At 38.3% G+C, this 23,632-nt stretch overlaps 1 protein-coding gene across 1 annotated transcript in view; it reads left to right on the top strand.

Moving 5' to 3' along the window:
- The first annotated feature begins 875 nt into the window (after nucleotides 1-875).
- Znf280c (zinc finger protein 280C) overlaps nucleotides 876-23,632 on the top strand; it is a 56,064-nt gene continuing 33,307 nt past the window's right edge. Inside the window, exons 1-7 of the mRNA XM_028755761.1 lie at nucleotides 876-1,076; nucleotides 3,625-3,713; nucleotides 6,278-6,324; nucleotides 11,637-11,786; nucleotides 17,803-17,868; nucleotides 18,213-18,346; nucleotides 20,960-21,065. Coding sequence (XP_028611594.1) covers nucleotides 6,294-6,324; nucleotides 11,637-11,786; nucleotides 17,803-17,868; nucleotides 18,213-18,346; nucleotides 20,960-21,065 — 487 coding nt within the window. The 5' untranslated portion in view covers nucleotides 876-1,076; nucleotides 3,625-3,713; nucleotides 6,278-6,293. The remainder of the gene's footprint in view (nucleotides 1,077-3,624; nucleotides 3,714-6,277; nucleotides 6,325-11,636; nucleotides 11,787-17,802; nucleotides 17,869-18,212; nucleotides 18,347-20,959; nucleotides 21,066-23,632) is intronic.

Below are 23,632 nucleotides of genomic sequence, written 5' to 3' on the forward strand. Positions count from 1 at the left end.
GATTTAGAAAGTGATCACGTGAGAATGGCTGTGGTGAGCCAGACTGTGGTGTCAGCTGCCTTTCATCCCAGCCTTCAGGAGGTAGAGGCAGGTGGATCTCTGAGTTCGAGGCCAGCCCGGTCTACATAGCGAGTTCCAGGACACCCAGGGCTACACAGAGAAACCCTGTGTCAGGGGAAACAAAAACAAACAAACCAACAAATCAAGAACAGAAAACAAAACAAAACAAAAAAAACAAAAACAAAAAAAGCCCCAACTACCACTACTACCACCAAAACCCATAAAACAAACAAAATAACAACAAAATCTTTAAAAAGAAAACTATCATGTAAGCAGTACTTTAGCAAGTGTTCTTGTAAATTAAAAAAAAAAAGTTTGTATAACTGCAAGACTGTATATGACAGGAGTGAAAAAAGAAAAACAAAATTGTGTTTAAAACAACCATGGGTACCATCAACGAATGACTTAAACAAATCGATTTACTTCCTCTTTTCTGTTAAAACCTGAAAGGTGTATCAAGTCTGGTGTTTTTAAAAACCAAGACTTTTAATGGTTATTCCCAGGGCGATCACAGATTTTGTATTCGCATGCGCTCAGACAGAATCTGGAGCTCTGCTTTGGGGCTGCAGCCCAGGGGTGGTGAGCAGCATGGCCGATGAGGGTTCCCACGGTGTTGTTCCGCTTTCCAACGGCCAGTATCCCAGTCTCCGGCCAGAGCCTTCGAGGCTGCTGGTGGCAGTGCACATGATAACACTGGCCTACTGGCCAGTCACCAGGGTGCCCGGATGTATACGTTGGGGGGTGGTTACCCGTCAGGCAGTGCGTTCTGTTATATCTGGGGCGCTCTCGCAGCAGTAGCTCATTTGGCGCTGCAAGTCTCCAGGGTTTTGACTGTGGTCACCGCCACCGCCGCCATTTGAGTGGCAGGCACCCGGTGTTTCCGCGCTCCTCCCTTCTCGCTCCGCCTCCTCCCCTTCTCCTCGCCCCTCTTTCCCCCTCCTCCTGTCCTTCCTTCTTCTCTTCCTCCTGCTGCTCCTCCTTCCCCTCTGAGCTCCCGACGTCCTACAGCGATCTGGGTAAGCCTCTCCGCGCCTCCCCGTTTCGAAGGCGAGCAAAGCAGCCGCGATGCCCGCCCAGAGCTTCCGTGCCCTGGATAGTAGGGACCCGAAGCCCGGTGGCTTCTGGCCCACCATCTTGTTTCGGGCCCCGGGGAGGGAAAGGTCGCCTGGGCAACGCGGAGCTTGGGCTGCTCGTGGCGATTTCAGGCAGCCGCCTCCCAGGCCTGGACTGGGCATGGATGGCCGCGTGGGCCCCGATCAGGCGATAGCCGGGGTCCCCAAGGCCTGAGAGGCTGTTCGGCCCCCAGTACCTCTCTGGCTTCGCTTTCTGGAGTCAGCTCCTGCTGCTCTTTTGTACATTGGATAGCGACGGGACCTCCTGTCCACGGATCTCTTCAGTCTTGGGACATGCCGAACTTTCCAGCCCCGGGCTCCTGCGCGGCCCTTAAGTTCTGCCCTACCTCTTGCCCAGGACTGCTAGCAGTTTTCCCGTGCTAGTACCCCTTATTCTTCCCAAAGGGACTGCCCTTCTCTTGTCACAGGAATCTTGCTCTCTTCGGGTTATTATCTAGATTCTAGAAGATAAAAAATCCCAGACGGGAGAGACGTGGACTTAGATGCACGATTTTCCATCAGTGAGCTGTGCAGGGGTTTTTTTTGTTTTTAAGCAACGGGGAAAGCATTTCATCCGGAGGAGGAAAGCCTGCTACAGACATGGGAGTCCCTTTCCATGCTCCTCAAGTTTGAATTCTTTTAGGAAGTAATCTCAAAGTTAAGTGAACCACTTTCTTCCGAATGTGGGAGACCTTTATCCAAGGACCTCTCTTTGTCTGGGAGGATTAGCCAAATTGTTTTTTAGGTCTATGAGCTTAAATTTTCAATTTTGTTGTTTGGGGGTTGAGTGTATCAGTTTCAGTGTCTTTTAAAGCCACTAAAACTATATTTGATACATAAACCAGTTTTAAGCTACAAAGTTCCCTAGGTATTTGTGAGGTGCCTTAAGGAATTAAGGTGTAGTTCAAGCCATCTTAAAGTAAAAAAGAAAAGAAACATTGTACCTATGAAGGAGCTAATCTGTGCCTTCACTTTAATAATCCATGCAAATGCAGTTGTGATAACATTTGAGTGTTTGATTGATGCCACTTCTTTACAGGGTTGTAAGGTATTAGAGAACTGTTTTGAAAGTGAAGAAATAGCTTCGAGAGGTTATGTGGTCAGTAAATAGAGCCAGTTGTGGTGGTTTCTTAAAATTACGTGTGTGTGTGTGTGTGTGTGTGTGTGTGTGTTTGTCCCCACAGTTTGAAGGTCAGATGACAACGTGGTGGTTGTAAGTTCTTACCTTCTACTGTATAGGTCTGGCAGGTGGATCTCTGATCATCAGTTTGGGGAGCAGACCCCCTTACTTGCTGAGCCAGTTTCAGAGACCTCCTGCTGTTTTGGTTTATTTGTTTGTTTGTTTGTTTGTTTGTTTTTGAGAGGGTCCCATATAGCCTAGTCTGGTCTTGTATTTGATATGTAACTGAGGCTATCCATGAACTGAGGCTGCTGGCTCAGCCTCCAAAATACAGGGATTCCAGTTAAGAGTCCTCATGCCTGTCACCTTAAAACCAGTTCTTTTTTTTTTTCATTTTTTTTATTTAATCTTTTTTTACAGTCCAGATTTAATCCCCGTTCCTGGTCCACCCTCTGACTGTTCCACATCCCATACTTCCTCCCCCTATCTCCACGAGGATGTCCCCACCCCCACCTCACCAGACCTCCTCACTCCCTGAGGGAATCCTCCAGTCTCCTGGGGGTTAGGTGCATCTTAAAAACAGTTCATAAGCCAGTAACTTCTGGCTTTTGCCTAAGGTTCAATTCATTAAATAATCCCTCATTTTTTATAGGCATCACGAAGTTCCGAGAAAGAAAAGCAAGGAGGCTCACCTAAAATTTTTACGAAGTGTTAATTCCCGTTTCTACATTTTTTAAAAAAATCACTTTCCTAATTTTTTTAAGATTGATTTTATTATATATACAACATTGTGACTATATATATGTCTGCAGGCCAGAAGAGGGCATCAGATCCCATTAAAGATGGTTGTAAGCCACCATGTGGCTGCTGGGAATTGAACTCCGGAGCTTTGGAAGAGCCATGTGTGCTCTTTAACCTCTGAGACATCTCTCCAGCCCCTTGTCTCTACAGCTTTTAAAGATGTTATATTTTTGTACATTTTAGCATTTGAATAATACTATATCCAAGATTGTTGAAAAACTGAAGAAGAGCATTGGAAAGAGTTTTGATAATGAAGAATCCCCAACCTTTTCTCTCAGCTTTCCTATTCAATCCGTTTGCTCCAGTTGGCTAAAATTTCCAATATAGGCTGGCCTTTTCAGCCCAGTGTTTCACCACTTAGCATTACCTTTTTATTAAGGGAAGGGATATAGAATTCTATGCCTTTCTTTTCTTCCACTTATTTTATTTTTCTGGGAGAACATTTAGAACTATACAGAATTTTTTGGAATACTAGGGATCAATTTGTATATACTAATTATAGCTGAATAATTGTTTTCTTTCTCCTTTCAGGGAGGATTTTGTCTTTCTGGTGCCAGGAAGATGATATAATTGCTGCCACTAACCCTGACAACTTGAGTTCAATCCCAGGGACCCATATGGTAGGAGAGAAACAACTCCTTTAGGTTGTATTCTGACTTTCACACATGCTTCGGCATATACAAAGACACACACACACACATTTTGAAAGATAATTAGTGTTAGATTAAATTAAATAATACTTTTGGAAACTTTGAATTACCCAGTAACTTGAATAAAAATGGTACCTCTAGACTTTTAAAATTCGTTCTCTACAAATTGCTTTTACTTTAATAATTAACATAAAGATAAAAGGGTTGCAGAAACAGCTATTTGATAACAATTTAGACATGATACTCCTTTTTATACCTAGAAAAATGAAAAGTATCAAGGCGTGATGATACATATCTGTGATCCTAGCAGTTTGGAGGCAGAAGCAGGAGGATCACTGCGAATTTAAGGCCAGACAAGTGTACAATTAAAAGTTCAAGTCAACCAGAGTTAAGTAACAAGACCGGGACTCAGAGTGAGAAAGAGGAACAGTATGAAGTGGGAGGAGAGAGAGGAAGAGAGGAGAAAAGTGGGGAATGAAAATATAAACAAATGCATTTAATTCTTTTTACATTGTGTGTGTGTATGTGTTTGTGTGTGTGTGTGTGTGCGTGCATGCGTGCAAGCGCACATGTGCGCGCACATGCACATACACAAGTGTACCACAGCATTCATGTAATGGTTAAAGGACAACTTACATAGTTGGTTCTTTTCACTTATGTGAGCTCTAAGGATTAAACTCAGATAATCAAGCTTGGTGACAAGTGTCTTTACTTACTGAGCCATTTGCCTAGCCTAACTAATGCATTTTAGGAGCTGAGATCTCTGCTCTTTCTCAATCCTAAGTATAAATCCTAGGCTCTTGTGCATGCTAAGCAAATGCTCTGTTATTGAGCTACATACTAGCTCTTGATTTTCCAAGCCAGGGCTTCACTATGTATCTCAGGCTAACCCTGAAGCTTCTTCCTAAATAGCCTAGCCAAGCCTGTAATTCATGATTCTCCTGCCTCACCCTCTCAAGTTCCGGGATTATGTATAAATGCCACCACATCTAGCTATAACCAAGATTATTATTTTTAGGGAGAGAGAAATTGTAGACTATATGGTGTGTGTATGAGAACTCAAGATATAATTTAAACTGAAATTCTTTTTAATGAAGGTATTCAAATTTTTGATTATTTTAATGTAACACCTGTTTTTAAAGGTCCAAATAGGTCTCGAATATGTTGCTTATGGAAAAGCACTAGCTTAGCACATATAAAGCCTTAAATTTGATCATGAACACCACAAAAATAAAATCTTGAATGCCTGTAAACATTCTCCATTGAGGGGTGGGGATTCAGCTGTAAGCAGCCATGCCCAGATTTTGTTTTGTGGTTTTTCTTTAAAAAAAAAAAAGATTTATTTATTTAATGTATATGAGTGCCCTATCTGCATGTATGCCTGCATGCCAGAAGAGAGCATCAGATCCCTTTAGAGATGGTTGTGAGTCTCCATGTGCTTGGTGGTAATTAAACTCAGTACTTCTGGAAGAGCAACCAGTGCTCTTAACTGATGAACCATCTCTCCAGCTCCCAGTGTTACACATATTTTAATTTTTTTGTTTTTTTTTTTTTCGAGACAAGGTTTCTCTGTATAGCCCTGACTGTCCTAGAACTCACTCTGAAGTCCAGGCTGACCTCGAACTCAGAAATCCTCCTGCCTCTGCCTCCCAAGTGCTGGTATTAAAGGTGTGCGCCACCACTTCCAGGCTCTTATTTTTTTTATTATGCATTGTATTTGTATGTGCAGGTGCACCTGTGAATGTGTATATGTGGATGCATGGGAAAGCCACAGGGCAATCTCAGGTGTCATCCTCAGAAATTCCATCTACCTCCTTGAAACAAGGTTTCCTTATTGGCTTGGAACCAGTCCCAGGAGTCCTCCTGTCTCTGCCTTCTCAGCTCTGAGATTACAAGTGCATGTTTTTATGCTATTGGTTCTTGTGATCAGACTCAGGTTCCACTCTTGAAGGGCAAGAATTGTACTAAGCGATCTCCCCAGTCCACTATTTTTTTTTATTTAATTAACACACAAACATACATACTCCAATCACTCAAAAGGTCTCCACACAACACCATAAAAAAATCCCTAGGCCTAATAAATGCAAAAATCACAACATAGAAATATAAGAAATATGAAAACCAACATATGTTAATATGATAAGGCTTCAACATTTGAGTTCAAAGATTTCAAAATGATTGTGTGTGTGTGTGTGTGTGTGTGTGTGTGTACAAGTACATGTATATGGGTGTGTGCATGTCAGAGCATGCTTGCAGACATCAGAGGACAACTTGCAGAAGGTGGTTCTTTCTTAAACCGAAGTTTTCAGACTTGGCAGCAAGTGCTTGTGTTAGTGAGAAGTCCTACCAGCCCGATACCTTTATTGTATAAGGTGGAAAACACAGTCCTAACCTGTTACCTGGTCAAAAATCATATGATAAGTTTGCTTAAGACTAAAATTAGACCCAAAGATTTCTGACTCAAATTTCATGTTTCAGTATTTAGTATTATTTGGAACTCGTAAAATTAATTGGTGTCTGGTGCTTGTTTTTAGTTGGCTCTTCAATTTGATGGATAAAGACAACTCTGTTCAAGAAGAAGGTAAGTATTGTTTCTGCAATTGATACTAGCATATATGGATTTTAAAAATGACATCTATTTATTCACTTACCTATTTGTGTGTGTATGTGCGTGCGTGCGCACATGTGCATACATATGGTGGTCAGAGGACAGCGTGAAGGAGGTTTTCCCTTCTACATCTTGGATCCTGGGAATTAAACTTATGTCATCAGGCTTGGTGGCAAATGCCTTTTGCTGGCTGAGCCCTCTTGACAACCCATGAATGGCATTTATACTGATAACCTTTCTTTAATGGGTTTACTGAGAGGTGGGTACATTTAGTTTTTACTTAGATTTACTTAGATTAATTAAAGTTATACATATAATAAAATGTGAATGATCTACCAAAAAATATGAGTAAACAGGCCAAGGAAATGGGTCATTGGCTAACTGCTTACTTGCTGCACTAGCATGAGACTCTTAGTTCAAGTCCTCAGCACCCATGTAAAAAGCTAGGTGTGGCTGTGTTTCCATCTGCAATCTCAGCAGTTGATACAGGGGCCAGGGAAAAGTGAATTGTTGGTGGAAGTGGTAGCCAGCCTAGCTCCGCATTCAGTGAGAACTCCTTTCTTTTTTTTCTTTTTCTTTTTCTTTTTTTCTTTTTTTGTTTTGTTTTGTTTTTTCGAGACAGGGTTTCTCTGTATAGCTCTGGCTGTCCTGGAACTCACTCTGTAGACCAGGCTGGCCTTAACTCAGAAATCCACCTGCCTCTGCCTCCCAAGTGCTGGGATTAAAGGCGTGCACCACCACCGCCTGGCAGAGAACTCCTTTCTCAAGGGAATAAGGTGGAGAGTGATAAAGGGGGACACCTGAAGCCTTCCTCTGGTTCTTATGAGAACACACATGTGCACATACATCACACATACACACAAATGTAAGGTAGAAATCAAATGTATGAATAAGTGATTTTTTAAAACTATACACAAGTTGCCTTTGTTTCTTTAAATTTGGTATCCTCTTATTTATCAGATTTCTTAACCTGTAGATTAATGCCTGCTTTTTTTGCAGTAAACAGATTACGAATAATATGTCCTTTCCTCAGATGTGGAACATGTACAATTAAGATGCGTTAAAAATAGTGAAAAGTTTGAGCTGTCATATTAAATCTTGAATTTCCGATATTAGATTGAATTGATTAGAGGTAGAAGAAAACCCACTGAGTATAAAGATATGAAAATCTGAGTTATGCTTTATTTGTTTAACTTAGACGATCCTCCATAACATTTTAGGGGATAGTCTAAAAATGAAGGCAGTCGGTTTGTAATATTGCTTACATTTGGAGGATGAGAAGTTTTTATTTGTTTGCATAGGAGAACTAACTAAGCATTCAAAATATTATGCTAAGAAATAATGTTAGGGCTCAGAGTGTGACTCAGTAGCAGAGCACTTATCTCTAGCAGGCGTGAGGCTCTGTGTTCAATCTCCAGCCCTGCAAAAACAGTTGTCAGGAGAGGAAATTTAAAACTTTGGAGGCACCAATTTGTTAGGGTTTTTTATTTGTTTGTTTGTTGTTTGATTTTTTTTTGTTTGGGTTTGTGTGTGTGTGTGTGTGCTATCCGCAACTTACTGTTTTCATGCTCTGCCATTTAAGGCTATTGGACCAAAGGCAGGTATGTTGTTATTTTAATATAAATAAATTTATTCTTTTGTTTCTTCTTTGACCACGGCTACTAACAAATTGCAACCAACCTCCCTAAACTACCAACAAGTACCTATCTCACTTATCAGGGCTCCTCTGAAAACTTGCCAGAATTCCAAACATCACACAATCACAGAAATTATCTGCAGCTGGCAAAACCATGCTTCTGCTAGAGCACGAGGCAAATCATGGTCAGTTACTGTGGACAGTCTGAGGCACCCCAGGTCCCTATATCTGGGATTAAAACAAAAGCACATTCTTATATTTCTTTGTTTTTTTTTTAAAGCAAAAATTTCAGGATTCTAAAAACTGTCACTACAGAGAATGCCCTCAAAAATAAATGAGGAAGGCTCATGTGGCCCTGCCCTACACCAATGAATCCTAGACAGTTAACAGTTGCACAGTTAAGGTTGCCAAGAAGAGGGTCTCACCCCTCCAAAGGCTTTATAGACAGTAATTACTAGGAAATGAGCTCCAGAGACCATAGATCTGGCCAAGATTTGTAAGCAATTAATAAGGGGACAATTTCAGTGGCCCCAACCCTCTTCAAAACTTACAAGCAGTTATTTCTGGGGGAAGGGTTCATGTATGTCTCCAAACAGAAGAAAACTTTTGCATGGAGGGATAGGCTAATGAGACCACTTGGTAGGCAGAGGGACTTTTTCTTCAGTAGTAAAACCACCCTCCATAAGTTACACATGATCTTGTAAATAACCTCCCTCTAAAAAAATTATTAGAGGTCAGGTGCACATACCTTAATCTCACTGCTTCAAGAGCAGATGTAGTGACAATTTTGGAATTTTGGTTTCTTTAAAAACACAGAAATATAAAAATATGTTATCATTTTAATCCAAGGTGTGGGGTATGGGGCTGCTTCAGATTGTCCACAGCATCTGAATCTGACTATGAATTGTCTGGTGCTCTAGCCGGAGCATGATTTTGCCAGCAGCAGGTAGTTTCTGCAATTGTGTGCCATTTGGAATCCTGGGGACATTTTAGAGGGTATATAAGTACTGAGGCCTCAGAAACATGGTAGGTTGTGGGTTGTTATTGGCTGTTGCTGGTTGCAGTTTGTTAAGTAGCTGTGAGCAAAGAAGAAACAAGAAGAAATTAGATATCCTGATGGCGAAGATCAAACTTGCCCTAAGGAACTCAACACCCCTAATCAGCAGAAAGTAGTATAATGATAATATTACCTTCTTTCCAACCCCTGACTTTATTCAAGGACCTCTTGCCTTTCCTCTCTATCCCTTTTTCTCTCTTATCTAATGGTAGGGAGTTGAAAGGGTATTAAAGGGGTGGAAAAGAAAAAACCACAAAGTAGCAAAGACCACATAGAGGCAGAGGCAGGTGGATCTCAGAGTTCAAGAACAACCTGGTCTTCATAGCCACTGCTAGGCCAGCCAAGACTATCGATCTATAAAGGAGACTAAGAAGGTAAAAAATAGAGGATGAAGAAGGAGATGGGAAGAGGAGAAAGGGCAAAAGGACATATAAAACATAAGAGAAAACTAGAAGGGGAGGTGTAGGACAGGGGTAGCAGGGTAATTGGGCAAATAAGGGAGTAGAATCTACTGAAATACACATTGTTTGAAAAATGCAGTAGTGCTGCCAATACTTTATATGGCCTCAGTGGGAGAGGATGCTCCTAGTCATGCAGTGACTTGAGGTGCCAGGGTGGGGGTGATATGTGGGGTGGGGCTCCTCCTTTTCAGAGGAGGAGAGGAGGGGGGAATGGAGGGAGGAGCTGTGTGAGGGGGAGACTAGGAAAATGGGGGGGGGCGATATTGGGATGTAAAAATAATGTTTTAAAAACCTTTTAACCAACTTAAACTTGAGTTCCGTTCTTGGTTCCCTGTCTGAGGTGAGTAGACACCCTGTTTTTGTTCAGGAAACAAATGTTCAGGCAACACTGAGGATTATCTTAAACTGCTAATATTTTTGTCTCACCTCCAGAATACTGAGACTGTTTGTGCTGAGAATTGAATCTAGGTCTTTATAAGTGGTAGGCAACTACTCTACAAGCTGAGATACAAACCTGGCCCTCTTTTCTCTATTGATTTTTTTTCTGGAACTTTCATTAGATAGCTGTTGTACATTTAAATTTTATATTTCTGTTTCTAACTGAGCGTGTGTGTATGCGTGTGCGTGTGTGTGTTTCAGAGCCACATATACTCAACTTTTGCTTTTAGGATATGTTTTAGTTAGTATCACCTGATTTGATTTTAATCATTTTCTGAATGTTATTGTTTATATATTTAAATTTTATTTTATTGTTATTGGCATGTATGTGTATACTGTGTATGTGCACACATGCCACAGCACACATGTGGAGGTCAAAGGATAACTTTTGTGAATCCTTTTACCTTCCACTTTTACATGGCATGATCAAGAGATTGAAACTCAGGTCATCAGGCTGGGGCAATAGGCACCTTTACCCACTGAGCCATCTATCCAGTCCCAGTTTTATTACATTTTGTCAAATTTCGCTAAAAGAATCTCATCATATTGTTTTTTATTTCTCTTGTCCTTTGTATTATTTGTTTTGTTTAAGGTCTTTTAACTTCTCTTATTGCTTTGGTCTTTCACATTAGAGACTTAACTCAAATTTTTAGTGCTCATTAGTTAGCCATATATATTTTGCTGCTGGTTTTTTTTATTCTTAGATTTTTAAAATAATTATGTTTGTTATGAGCTGTGTGATTATTCAGAACTTGTAGTATTTGCAGTACATTCTTTGTTTAATTTCTTGAGATGAGAACTGTCTATTCTACCCTGGAATGGAATAAGCTTTTCTATTTTCTATTTTCATCCTATTAACTTTGGGAGGGGGTTATGGTCTGTACCCTAATATCTCTGGTGTAGTTTTTTCTTCCTTCCAATCTAATTGCCACTTATTTTTGGTTTATTTTCTTTGTAAAATGCAAGTGATGGGTTTTTGTTTCAGGTAATGATTATATATGCTCCTTTTTGTACATATAGTCATATCCCAGTCATATAGCATAAACATAGTTTGATTCGATTTTATCTTAAATTTTTGGCTACCTGGGGCTAGAGAGATGGCTTAGCAGTTAAGAGCACTGCTCATTCTTCCAGAGGACCTGGTTTGGTTCCCACAACCCACGTGGCTGCCAACTACTGTCTCTAAATCCCATTCCAGGTGATCCATGGCCTCTTCTGGCCTCTGCAGGCATTGCATCTATGTGGAGCACAAACATACATGCAAGCAAAACCTATCAAAAACCTAAAAAATAAAAATTTGACCACTGTAACTCAACTGCTGTCCCCAATCTTCTAGCTACCTAGCCAATTTTTACTAGTTTTGTTTTGAGGTAGGGCTTCATGTGTAGAGCAGGCTGGCCTCAAAAATGTCATCCTGCTACTTCAGCTTCCTGAATGAATGGTAGATAAGGGTTTCAGGAGTACACCACTGCACTGAGCTACTAGGTTAGACATTACAGGTTGTTTTCACGGTTTATTCTTGCTATATGGTATACCAACTATGACTATCAATTCATAGTTATTATGTAGCTATTCAGTAGTTTCCTTTAGGATTATTAAAGTTTATCTTTAATTAGCATACTTCCTATTACAAATATGTGGGGTTTTTCCCCCTTTTGAACATAAGGGTTGTTTATCTCCTCTTGGAAATTAGATAATTCAAAAATGGCTGAACTTTTCATGGAATGTGAAGAAGAAGAGTTGGAACCATGGCAGCAGAAAGTAGAAGAAAGTCAAAATAAAGACGACGATGATGAGTTGATCTTTGTTGGAGAGATATCAAGTTCCAAACCAGCCATTTCAAGTAAGCATTTATTTCAATGAAATTTCATATGATGGTGGTTGTTTTTTTGAATGGGACAAACCTGTGACTGTTTTATTTTTAGTATTTGATGTATTTGCTCTGAAAAGAGCTTAGATGAACAGATAGGGCTAGGGAATGCCTTAGCAGTTAAAGCATTTCTTGTGCGAGCTGAAAGCACAAGTCCTGGAATTTGGATTCCCAGAAGCCATGTAAATGCCAGGTGGGAATGACAGCCTGCCTATAATTTCAGTTCTTGAGAGGCAGAGACAGGAAAATGACTGGGTAGACTCCAGTCTTATTTGCAATCTCTGGGTTCAGTTCTCAGCCTGGGGACTCCTATCTAAATAATTTTTTGGTTGTTGTGGTGGTTTGAATAGGTATGGTCCCCATAGATTCATGTGTTTGAATGCTTGGCCCTTAGGAAGTTGCACTATTAGGAGGTGTGGCCCTCTTGGAGAAGGTGTGGCCTAGTTATAGGAAATGTGTCACTGTGGAGGTGAGGTGTTGAAGTCTTAATTGCTCAAGTTTCGCCTGATGTGAAACACATTCCAGTCCCCTTCTGCTGCCTTTGGAGCAATATGTAAAACTCTTGGCTCCTCCAAAACCATGTCTGCCTGCACACTGCCATGCTTCCCACCATGATAGTAATGGACTAAACCTCTTAAACTATAATCCGGCCCCAAATTTAATGTTTTCCTTTATAAGAGTTGTCTTGGTGATGGTGTCTTTTCATAGCAATAAAACCCTAAAACCAGTGGGATGTTTAATTACTGCTTCTATTTCACTAGGGGTTATAGCTGATTTTGATTTAACTTTGGTAAGTGGTATCTATCAAGAATATTATCCATTTCTTTTAGGTTTTCCAATTTGGTAGGGCACAGGTTTGTTTTTTATTTTTTAAAGATTTATTTATTTGTTTTATGTATATGAATACACTGTAGCTGTCTTCAGACACACCAGAAGAGGGTATCAGGACATCAGATACCATTACAGATGGCTGTGAGCTACCAAATGGTTGCTAGGAAATTGAACTCAGGACCTCTGGAAGAGCAATCAGTGCTCTTAACCACTGAATAATCACTTCATCCTGGAGTACAGGTTTTTGTTAAGTATGTTTCTATGATTCTCTGGAGTTCCTTGATGTCTGCTGTTAATGTCCATCCCCCTCTTCATTTCTTATTTGGTTAATTGAGATTTTCTCTCTCCACCTTTTAGTTACTTTAGATGATTGTCAATCTTAATTTTCTCAGAGAATTATTTGTTTTATTGATTCTGTGCATTTTTCTATTTCCATTTTATTGATTTCAGCACTGAGTTTGATTCTTTCTTTCTGTCTATGCCTTTTGGGTTTATTGTATTTTAGAGCTGTCAGGTGTGCTGATAAAGTGACTAGTATGAGATCTCTCCATTATTTTTATGTCTATGAAATTGTCCTTAGGACCACTTTCACTCTGTCCCCTAAGTTTAGGTATGTTATGTGTTCATTTACATTTCATTCTAGAAAATCTCTCATTTATGTCTTGACTCATTTTCCATTCAAGAGTGTGTTGGTCAGCTTCCATGAATTTGTAAGCTTTCTGTTGTTTTTGATGTCCAGCATTAATCTGTGGTAGTCAGATGAATGCAGAATGTTATTTCAGTTTTTTCCCTACTATTGTGACTTACTTGAGTCTGAGTATTTGGCCTATTTTGGAGAAAGTTCTATGAGATGCTGAGAACAAGTTATATTCCTTTGTGTGTAGGTGAAATGTTCAGTACATATCTGTTATGTCCATTTGATTTACAAAGTCAGTTAGCACCAATATTTCTATGTGTGGGTTTTTGTTGTTGTGGATGACCTGCCTATTGGCAAGAGTCAGGTATTAAATTCTCCCACTATCAGTGTGTGAGAGTCAATATGTGATTTAAGCTGTAGTAATGTAGGAGGCAGAGGTAGGTGGATTTCTGAGTTTGAGGCCAGCCTGGTCTACAGAGTAAGTTCCAGGACAGACAGGGCTACACAGAGAAATCCTGTCTCCAAAAACCAAAAGAGAGAGGGGTGAGGTCTGGGTTTTCTTTATTGATTCTATTATTGTTGTTTTGTTTTGTTGAGATAGGATTTCTCTGTGTAGCCTTGGCTATCCTGGAACTAACGCTACAGATCAGGCTGGCCTTGAACTCATAGAGATAGCTCTGCCTTCCTCTGCCTCCCAAGTGCTAGGATTAAAGGCATGTGCCAACATTGCCCAGCTTTTCATAGATTCTTTAGGGAACCTATTCATTTCCTTCTTAAGGACATTGCCCAGCTTTTCATAGATTCTTTAGGGAACCTATTCATTTCCTTCTTAAGGACCTCTAACATATTAGTAAAGGGTATTTTAAAGTCTATTTCTTATGTTTCAGCTGCGTTACTATATTTAAGGCCTGTTGTAGTAAGGTTGCTAGGTTCTGGTAAAGAGACATATTGTCCTGGATGTTATTGATTGTGTTTTTACATTGGTCTAAACATCTGGGTTTTAGAAGATTATAATTCTAGGTGCAGATATCTGTTCTTGTCTTTGTTGGGTGCATGTTTTATTCCTTGGCTTCTGATACCCTCTCTGGATCTTTTTGACTAGTAGAGAATTCTTCTGGGATCTTGATTAGTGTGGCCACTGGGGGTTCCAGGTCAAATGTGTTAGATAGATACTGGGATCTGACATTTAGGAATGGGGATGGACAAAGATGGGGGTCCACAAGAGGGATGAAAGCAGGTTTTATCACCAGGATCTGTTAGTTCCCTGGCAATGGTGGCAGAGAGTATGTAGAAGCCACATCAGGTAGTCTGCTACAGATCTGAGAATGAGAATGGGGGATTTGACCTGGAAGAATGGAGGGAGAGGTGAAAATTTACAGTTAACCTATCTGCTTCCCTGGACAGAGTGCCCCACCTAGTTTTTAAAGAATCCCCATAACCTGCTTGTTTGTCCTTTATCTTTTCTCCTTTTAGTTCAGATATACAGAAAAGGAAGTGTTTGAAATGCTTTGCTAAAATACCAGAATATACTAAATAAGATTGTGTCTAGTAAGGATTCTCACATCCAGACAACTGCTTCATCATTTAAAGTTTAATCAGAGGTAGAAAATTTTAAATAGTAGAATTCTCAGTATCATTTTTGTGACAGAGTGGAGTCCTACTTAAATTAAAAATGAACTAGAAGCCAGGCGGTGATGGGGCACATCTTTAATCCCAACACTCAGAAGGCAGAGGTAGGATCTCTGTGTAAGTGCAAAGCTAGCCTGATCTACAGAGCTAGTTCCAAAACAGCCAAGACTACACAGAGAAAACCTGTCTGGAAAAAGCAAAAAAAAAATTATCATATTTGAAAATTTCTATTCACATTGTGTTGAAAACAGATAAGTCAATTTTAAGCTGAATACAATTTCAAAAAATTGTTAACAATATTTAGCTAGCATTATATCTATCAGTTTCAGGTAATTCTACCAAAAAGGATTGAACTAATTCAATATCTTTTCTAAATTATTCTAATATTTTAAATTCAGAGCTCAAGTAATTATTCTAAATTTATTAATTCAGAATTCAAATTTTGTTGATATTTTATGCCTTAAAATATTTTTAGCATGTAAAATATATGAGCTAAACATTTATGTAGAGCTATTATAAAGTATAAATACAAGTAATTACATAGACTGAGAAGTTATCCTTACTATCTTAATTAGGGTTACTATTGCTATGATGGAACACCTGGATCAAAAAACAAGTTGGGGAGGAAAGAGTTTATTTGGCTTATACTGCCACAGCACTGTTCATCATGGAAGAAAGTCAGGACGGAAACACAAAACAGGCCGGGAACATGTAGGCAGGAGCTGATACAGAGGACATGGAGGGGTGCTGCTTATTGGCTTGGTCCCCCAGGCTTGCTCATCCTGCTTTCTTATAGAACCCATAACCACCAGTCCAGGTGGTTCACACACACAATGGGCTGAGTCCTTCCCCATCAATCACTAATTAAGAAAATGTCCTACAGGCTTATGTACAGCCCAATCTTATGGAGGCATTTTCTCAATCGAGGTGACGACACCTTGTGTCAAGATGATGTAAAACTAGCCAGCACACCTACATATTTAGGAATACACACACACACACACACACACACACACACACGCCTATATGTGATAACAATTGATGAAAAAAAGAGGCTGTGAATTTGAAAATGAGCAAGGACAGAGGTATATGGAAGGATTTAGAAGGAAAAAAGGGAAGACAGAAGTGATTGTCATAATAATCCTCAAAGTATAAGAAATAATTTTTAAAAGAAAATATGACCAAAGTGCATTCCTCAGAAAAAAAAAAGTTTTAGTGAACTACAACCACAACAAAGTAGGAAGAACTTGATGGTTTAATACTTAAACTGAAAATTAGATCAAAGCCCAGCATTGGCAGTACATACTTATAATCCCAGAAATATTGAGAGTTCAAGGCCAGTCTGGCCTATATACTGAGATCTTGTCTCATAAATAAAGTAGCAAAAAAAAAATAATGATATCAAATAGTTAGAGCAAAAAGGTTTTTTTTTCCCTAGACTTCTGTCATGTTTTCATAGAACAGTGGTCACAACCTTCCTAATACTGCAACCCTTTTATACAGTTCCTCATATTGTGGTGACACTGACTCATAAAGTTACTACTTCATAACTGTAATTTTGTTACTGTTATGAATTACAGTGTAAATACCTGATATTTGATCGTCAAAGCATCAGGACCCACAGGTTGAGAAACATTGTCATAAAATGTTTCATTCTTTTGTGATCGTATAACAATTTTATTTTTTACGTTACTTTTTACTAATTCTATGAGGAGATAAAAATAATTTTTGTGGTTTTATGGAGGTGTTCTTTTTGACCTGTGCTAGTTAGATTTTATGTCAACTTGACATAGACTCAAGCCATTTTTGGAGAGAGAACCTCAATTGAGAAAATGCCCACACCAGTTTTGCCTGTAGGCAAGCCCATTTGGTGAATTTTCATGATAATTGATGTAGGGGAGCCCATCCCATACAGTGTGATGACATCCCTTGGTGGGTGAACCTGGATGGTATAAGAAAGCAAGCTGAGCAAACAATGAGAAGCAAGCCAAGAAGCAGCATTCCTTCAAGGCCTCTGTATCAGTTCTTGCTTCCAGGTTCCTGCCATACTTGAGTTCCTGCCCTGACTTCCATCAGTCATGGAGTACAACTTGTAAGATGAAATAAACTCTTTACTCTCCAAGTTACTTTGGTCATGGTGATTTACCAACAGCAATAGAAACCACAATTTAGATATTACCTTTTTTTTTAAGATTTATTTATTTATTTTATGTATATGAGTACACCGTAGCTGTCAGAAATATGTATATGAGTACACCGTAGCTGTCAGGGCATCAGATCCCTTACAGATGGTTGTGAGCCACCATGTGGTTGCTGGGAATTGAACTCGGGACCTCTGGAAGAGCAGTCCATGCTCTTAACCGCTGAGCCATCTCTCCAGCCCTAGATATTACCTTCTTGTGGTGAGAAATTTTAATAAAATTTTTACCTTCTTAATTTAAATATGATTCCTTGGTAATCAGAAAATTATATTCACATAAGGACAGGAGATAACAATCTGAAATTATCTAGAGTATCCTGTTAAACTCAGATTGAACTCTAAGTAGTATATTTAAACCCCTGAAACCAGTCAAATACTAATATCTAGGTTTAACTTAATCTGTTACTTGATAATTTTCCTTTCAGAACGCAAGTAATGATACAGAGAATCAGAAGAGCAATCCAATCAACTGGTCCATAATGAAACTTCCAGAAATCTAGGGGTGTCAAATGTGGCCTGAGAATTGAGCATGGGCTAGATTTTTGAATAATAAAAACTTGAGTCATAAAATCTTGTCATCATTAAGGATCACAAATATATTTCTATTAATGGGTATATATGTCCATTTTTGACAGTTTTATATTATCTTAATATATTTCATTTCAATAATGAGTTTTGAAATATTCTTGTAGATATTTTGAACAGATGTAGCCCTGGTTCATCCTCAAAGGGACTAAAGAACGGCTCATTCAGTCCAGGTACTTTATTATTGTACTGTCTTAATGTTAAATACTTGTTTATGATTTATTTATGTGTATATATGTGTGCCTGTATGAGGTTTTTGTGCACCATTATGTACGTGTCCCCATGACGGGCAGAAGAGGGCATTGGGTCCCCTGGAACTGAAATTAATCAATGGTGGTTAACCACCTGATGTAGGTGCTAGGAACTGAACCTGGGTCCTCTACAAGAGCAGCAGGTGTATTTATCCTGGCTAAGCCATCTCTCCAATTTCTACTGTTTTAAACTCAACTATTTGGCATAATTGTATACCAATATGTTCATTATGTTCTGGGTCTTTATTTTTTTTTTACATATATAGCTATTTCTAATATATTCAAGCCTACAAATCAACACTACAGAAATCCATCATCAAATCCTCTGGTTGCTTTGCCGAGCTTTCATCCTGTACCCAAATCTTCAGAGAGTTCTGATGTTCAGACTGTGTCTAAACCTGTAAGTTTGTTTTTGTTTTCTATACTTTACAATTAGTTCAAGAACCCATTGGATAGAATATAACCGGCTAGAGTTGAGAATAGTCATAGCTAACTGCCATAATTACTCAAAGAAAATTATCTTTGAGTCATTATCTTTAGATTTTTTTTATTGGTTTGTTTGGGTATTGTTTGTTTGTTCAAGAAAGAGTCTCACTATGTAGCTCTAGCTGTCTTGGAACTCACTCTATAGACCAGGCTGGCCTTAAAGTCAGAAATCCACCTGCCTCTGCCTCCTGAGTACTGAGATTAAAAAGCATGAGCCACCACACTCAGCTCCATTTTTTAAACTAAATTTACTTCAGTGTGTTAAAGGACACTGTTACACTGACAAAATTATATAACATAAAGTCAGTATATTGTGTGATTTTTATGTACAACTATTCCAGATACATTCAAGTCAACACTACAAAGATCCAACATCAAATTCAATGGATACTTTGTCTAGAATTTTTCGTACCAAAGGCTTGACTATCCCCTTTGCTCTTCTGAGCCCCAGTAACCAGTAATCTACTCCAGGTATTTGAAAAAGAGGCCAAAAACATACCATTGAGAAAAGACAACATCTGTATCCAGTGGTTCTGGAAACCTCGATGTCCACATATAGACAAATGAAATTAGTCCATATCTATCACACTGCATGAAAAAAAAAACTCCAAGTGGATCAAAGACCTCAATTTGCAACCTGAAATGTGGACATTGCCAGAAGAAAACATAGGCAGTATTCTACATGATTTAGGTATAGGGAAGGACTTTCTGAATAGGACTCCACTTGTCCAGGAATCAAAGTCTACAGTTGGCAAGTAGGACCTCATAAAACTAAAAAGCTTATTGAGTCAAGAAGGAACCCACAGAAAATCAACTTTTTAACAGGTATTAATTGGGATGATCATTCCAACAAGTCATGGCTGCTTATTCTCAAAACCATTTTCATTGTTTGGTTTTTAAACATTTTAACCCAGCATGACAGTTACATGCATGTAGTCCTAGTACTTGGGGGACTAAGGGCAAGAGGATTGAGTTTGAGATCAGTCTCTTCAACATGATAAATTTTTAGAGTCTCTTCTGGTAAAGAAGGCGCAATTGAGCTATAGCCACTGTTTCAGTGTATGTTAAGGCATATGTGTATGTGAGTATTGTATTTCATGTATTCAAATGAATAATTATAATTATGTCTCAAATTCTAGGAATGGAAGTTTTAGGTAATTTGTTCATAATTATTTTTGTTTTTCATGACAGGGTTTCTCTATGTAGCACTGGCTGGTCTGAAACTATCTATAGACCATGCTGGCTTCAAACTCAGAGATCTGCCTGCCTCTTTCTCCTGAGTGTGGAATTAGATTCATGCACCACTATAACTGTCAGTTTTAGATAATTTCAATAGCTGTCTCCATACTCCTTTTGTAAAAGTTTTTTTTTATTTTATACATATGTGTGAGTGCCTGTGTATGTTAATGTACATCATATATGTGTGTTTTGTACACACGAATGCCAGAAAAGCGTGCTTGATCCCTGGGAACTATAGTTGTATTCAGTTGTAAAGCCCTGTGCAGGTTCTGAGAACTGAATCCAGATCCCCAGCAAGAGCAGCAAGTACTTGGAACCACTGAGACATCGTCTCTCCAGCCTTTGTCTCTTTAACTTCCTAACAAACTGATAGAAAATTTAGTGACAAAGACAGGAATGGTGGCTTATGGCTAATAATAACACTCAAAAGATTGAGGCAGGAGGATAAAGAGGCCAGTCTATTAAACATAGTCAGTTCCAAGCTATGCAGGATTATATTGGAAAACTGGGTTTCATTCCTTCTCCCCCATCCCGCCCCAAGAATAAGAAAATTTAGGAAGAAAGTAAAATTCTTACAATGTACTCATCTCTCAACTTGAATGCATAAGACAAGCAAACAATATCTTTGTGTTCTCATTGTAAAAGTTGTATACATGAAAAGGATTAGAAACAGGGAAACATAATTTATATTTTGATGTTTGTTTTCTGTAGATAGTGTAGTCTGTCAGTCAGGACCATATTTACATAGATTTGATATCTATTCCTCATTATCACTGAATATTGTATTGAGAATATATTTCTTTGTCATTCATTGTATCTGCCTCAAAAGTATGAGGATACATAATAGTCTGTTAAACTTATTTACCTATTCATCTGTTGTTGAGCACACAAGTTTTTATATTTTGATATTATATATATTCTGTTAAACATTTCCATTTCTTTAATACAAATTTTTAGACGTGGAATGATTATATTAAGGGATGTGGACCTTTGAAAGTCTTTAGTAGGTACTGCTTAAATATCCTTAGAGAAATTATACCAAAAATGAAACCTCTGCCTTGCTAATGTTATCACTGCTTTTTTAAATTTTTAATGTTTTATTCACAACTAATTTAGTTTTATAGGAAAATTACAAAACTAATGACTGCCAATATACTTCTCACTCAGGATGTGGTCATTTTAGCAGAGAGGGGAAATTGCTTTTGTGTTTTCTAACTTGTCTTCTTAGTACTAGCATACAGTTTGGCTTATTTTCATAATTGACAAAATACTTTTTAACATTTTGCAGAGCTTTACAAAGACTTTATTAGAAGACGATTCAGGTGCTTCCTCTGTCTTACAGTTAGACTCAACCAAGGATATACAATCCTCCAACATACTGCAAAAGAGTACAGGTTTGATTTAACATTTCTTCTTTAAAAATCTATAAAAAGAGACTTCATTAATATACATATAGAATTTCTGTATAAAAGCCTGAAGATGGCTTAGCAGGTAAAGGTGATTAAGACAAACTGATAACCTAAGTTGGGTCTCTGGAACCCACGTAGTCAAAGTAGAGACTCAACTCCATACTGTACACAGGTGTATATTAAATAAACGAATAAAGATTTTAAAAGCCAGAAAGGGAGCTCAATAAGTAAAGGTGAGTGTTACTAAACCCGATGATCTGAGTATGGTCTTTGAACCCACATGATAGGAAGAGAGAACTGATTCTGGCGGGTTGTCCTCTAACCTGTACAGGTATACCATGGTATGCATGTACTCACATACATACACATATTTTAAATTTTTTCTTCTGAAATAAGGGCCTTCGTGTTACATTTTGCATATATTATATGCTGGAAGTAGAGCTAATCATTCTTGAATGCTTTTCATGTGTGATCATAGTGATCATATATATACATGTATATACATGAGCTTTTTATTTATGTGGTTTTCTAATGAAGGAATGCTCCGTCTGCACATATACCTACATTCCAGAAGAGGGCATCAGATCCCTTTATAGATGGTTGTGAGCCATCATGTGTTCGCTGGGAATTGAACTCAGGATCTCTGGAAGAGTAACCAGTAGTCTTAATCACTGAGCCGTCTCTCCAGCCCTCAATCTTAAATTTTATATTTAATAATAGACTATTTTCTTTCTGCTAAGTTAGTGTTTGCTACTTAAATTTATTCTCTTCTCCTCCTTTCCCCACTTCTTATTCATCTCCTTCTCTGGCTTGCCCATTTAGAACTACCTGTAAAACAATGAAGTCTTAATATAATTTCTGTGAGTCAGTGAAGTCACCTTATATGTTAAACACTCTGTAAAAATGTTTTATTATTTGGAAACCATTAATTTATGCAAACTTTCTATGAAAGAAATGATATATATGATAGCTACATGTGATAATAGAGTGGTATCATAAAATGGCAAGACTAAAGAGAAAGTGATTTACATTTGATCAGTACTTAGTGCACATCCATTGAAGGAACAGAAATTGGACGATTAAAATAAAATTCTTTTATTTTTTTTCTACAGTGACAAAATTCTTCATGAATGGAAAGTAAATTAGTATGATAGTGGAAGAATGTCACCTAGATAAAAAAAAGAAACTATTCTTTATAATAAATTATTTATTCTCTAAAATAAAGTGTTTCTCTATTAGCTTATTTGATATATATCACTAGAGAGGAACATAAATTATCTTTTAAACTTTGATTTACTAATAAATACTATATTACATTTATCAACCCAGAGGAAAACTTTTATAGTGATTTCAGTGTCAAATTTTTTTTTCTCACTTTGCTAATACTTCATTTGATATTAACCTATGTCCAGTTAGCAAAATAACGAAGAACTGAAATGGATAAGGTGATGAAATTGTTGTCTTAAGTTTGGTTTTACTAAACACAAGGTCTCATTCCTAGAACAAGTCTTAATTTGTGAAGTTTCTAGTAATGAAAGACAGTAACTCTTGCTCACTATTTTAAAGCATTTTCCACTGAGTGTAGTGGCACATGCATGAGATTCCAACACTTGGAAATTGACGCAGGAGTTGGAGGGCCAGTATTAGCTGCATAATAAATTCAAGGTCAGCCTGGGCTTACACAAGACCCTGCCTCAACAAAGGGTTTGTAAACTGTAGAGGAGAGAGAGTCTTGTCCTGAATAGCAAACACTGTTCAAATTACTCTAAAAGATACAGGTTCAAACCTGTTCTACCTCTGTGTGTGTGTGCTTTTTCAACTCACCAAGTTTCTTACATCTCACTTTTCTCACATTGTCAACATATCATTTTATGTTTCTCACATAATACATTCAGCCTCTGGACCCAGTGTGAGCCATTTGGAGATTATGGTACTCTTGTTAGGATTTTATTGTGGCAAAAGTAAGAAAAGTGAAAGTTGCCTTATAAACTTTAAATGGTTTCTTAAAGTTTACAACAATAATTATAAACATGTGATACATTTGAAAGCGCATCTTGTCTAGGATGGCCATGAAACATTCTTAGAAAAATTATATTTGTGTTTGAATTTGAAGAAGTGAAATGGGATTTTTATGAAAATAATATTTTAGGGTTTTTTTTAAATCCATGTCTGAATGCATGTAGCCTATTCACAGAGATGTACAGACACCAGCTCCAGGAGGTCGGACATCTTCTTCTGGGTTTTGCAGGCATGCATGAAACATACATTCACAGACATGCACAAACATATACATGCATAAAATAATAAAAATAAACCTTTTAAGAAGTTATATATTTGCCGGGCAGTGGTGGCGCACGCCTTTAATCCCAGCACTTGGGAGGCAGAGGCAGGTGGATTTCTGAGTTCGAGGACAGCCAGGGCTACACAGAGAAACCCTGTCTCAAAAAAGAAAAAAGAAGAAGAAGGAGAAGGAGAAGGAGAAGGAGGAGAAGGAGAAGGAGAAGGAGAAGGAGAAGGAGAAGGAGAAGGAGAAGGAGAAGGAGAAGGAGAAG

Source organism: Grammomys surdaster, unplaced genomic scaffold (assembly GCF_004785775.1).
Source record: "Grammomys surdaster isolate TR1022 unplaced genomic scaffold, NIH_TR_1.0 60, whole genome shotgun sequence".
NCBI classification, from domain to species: Eukaryota; Metazoa; Chordata; class Mammalia; order Rodentia; family Muridae; genus Grammomys; species Grammomys surdaster.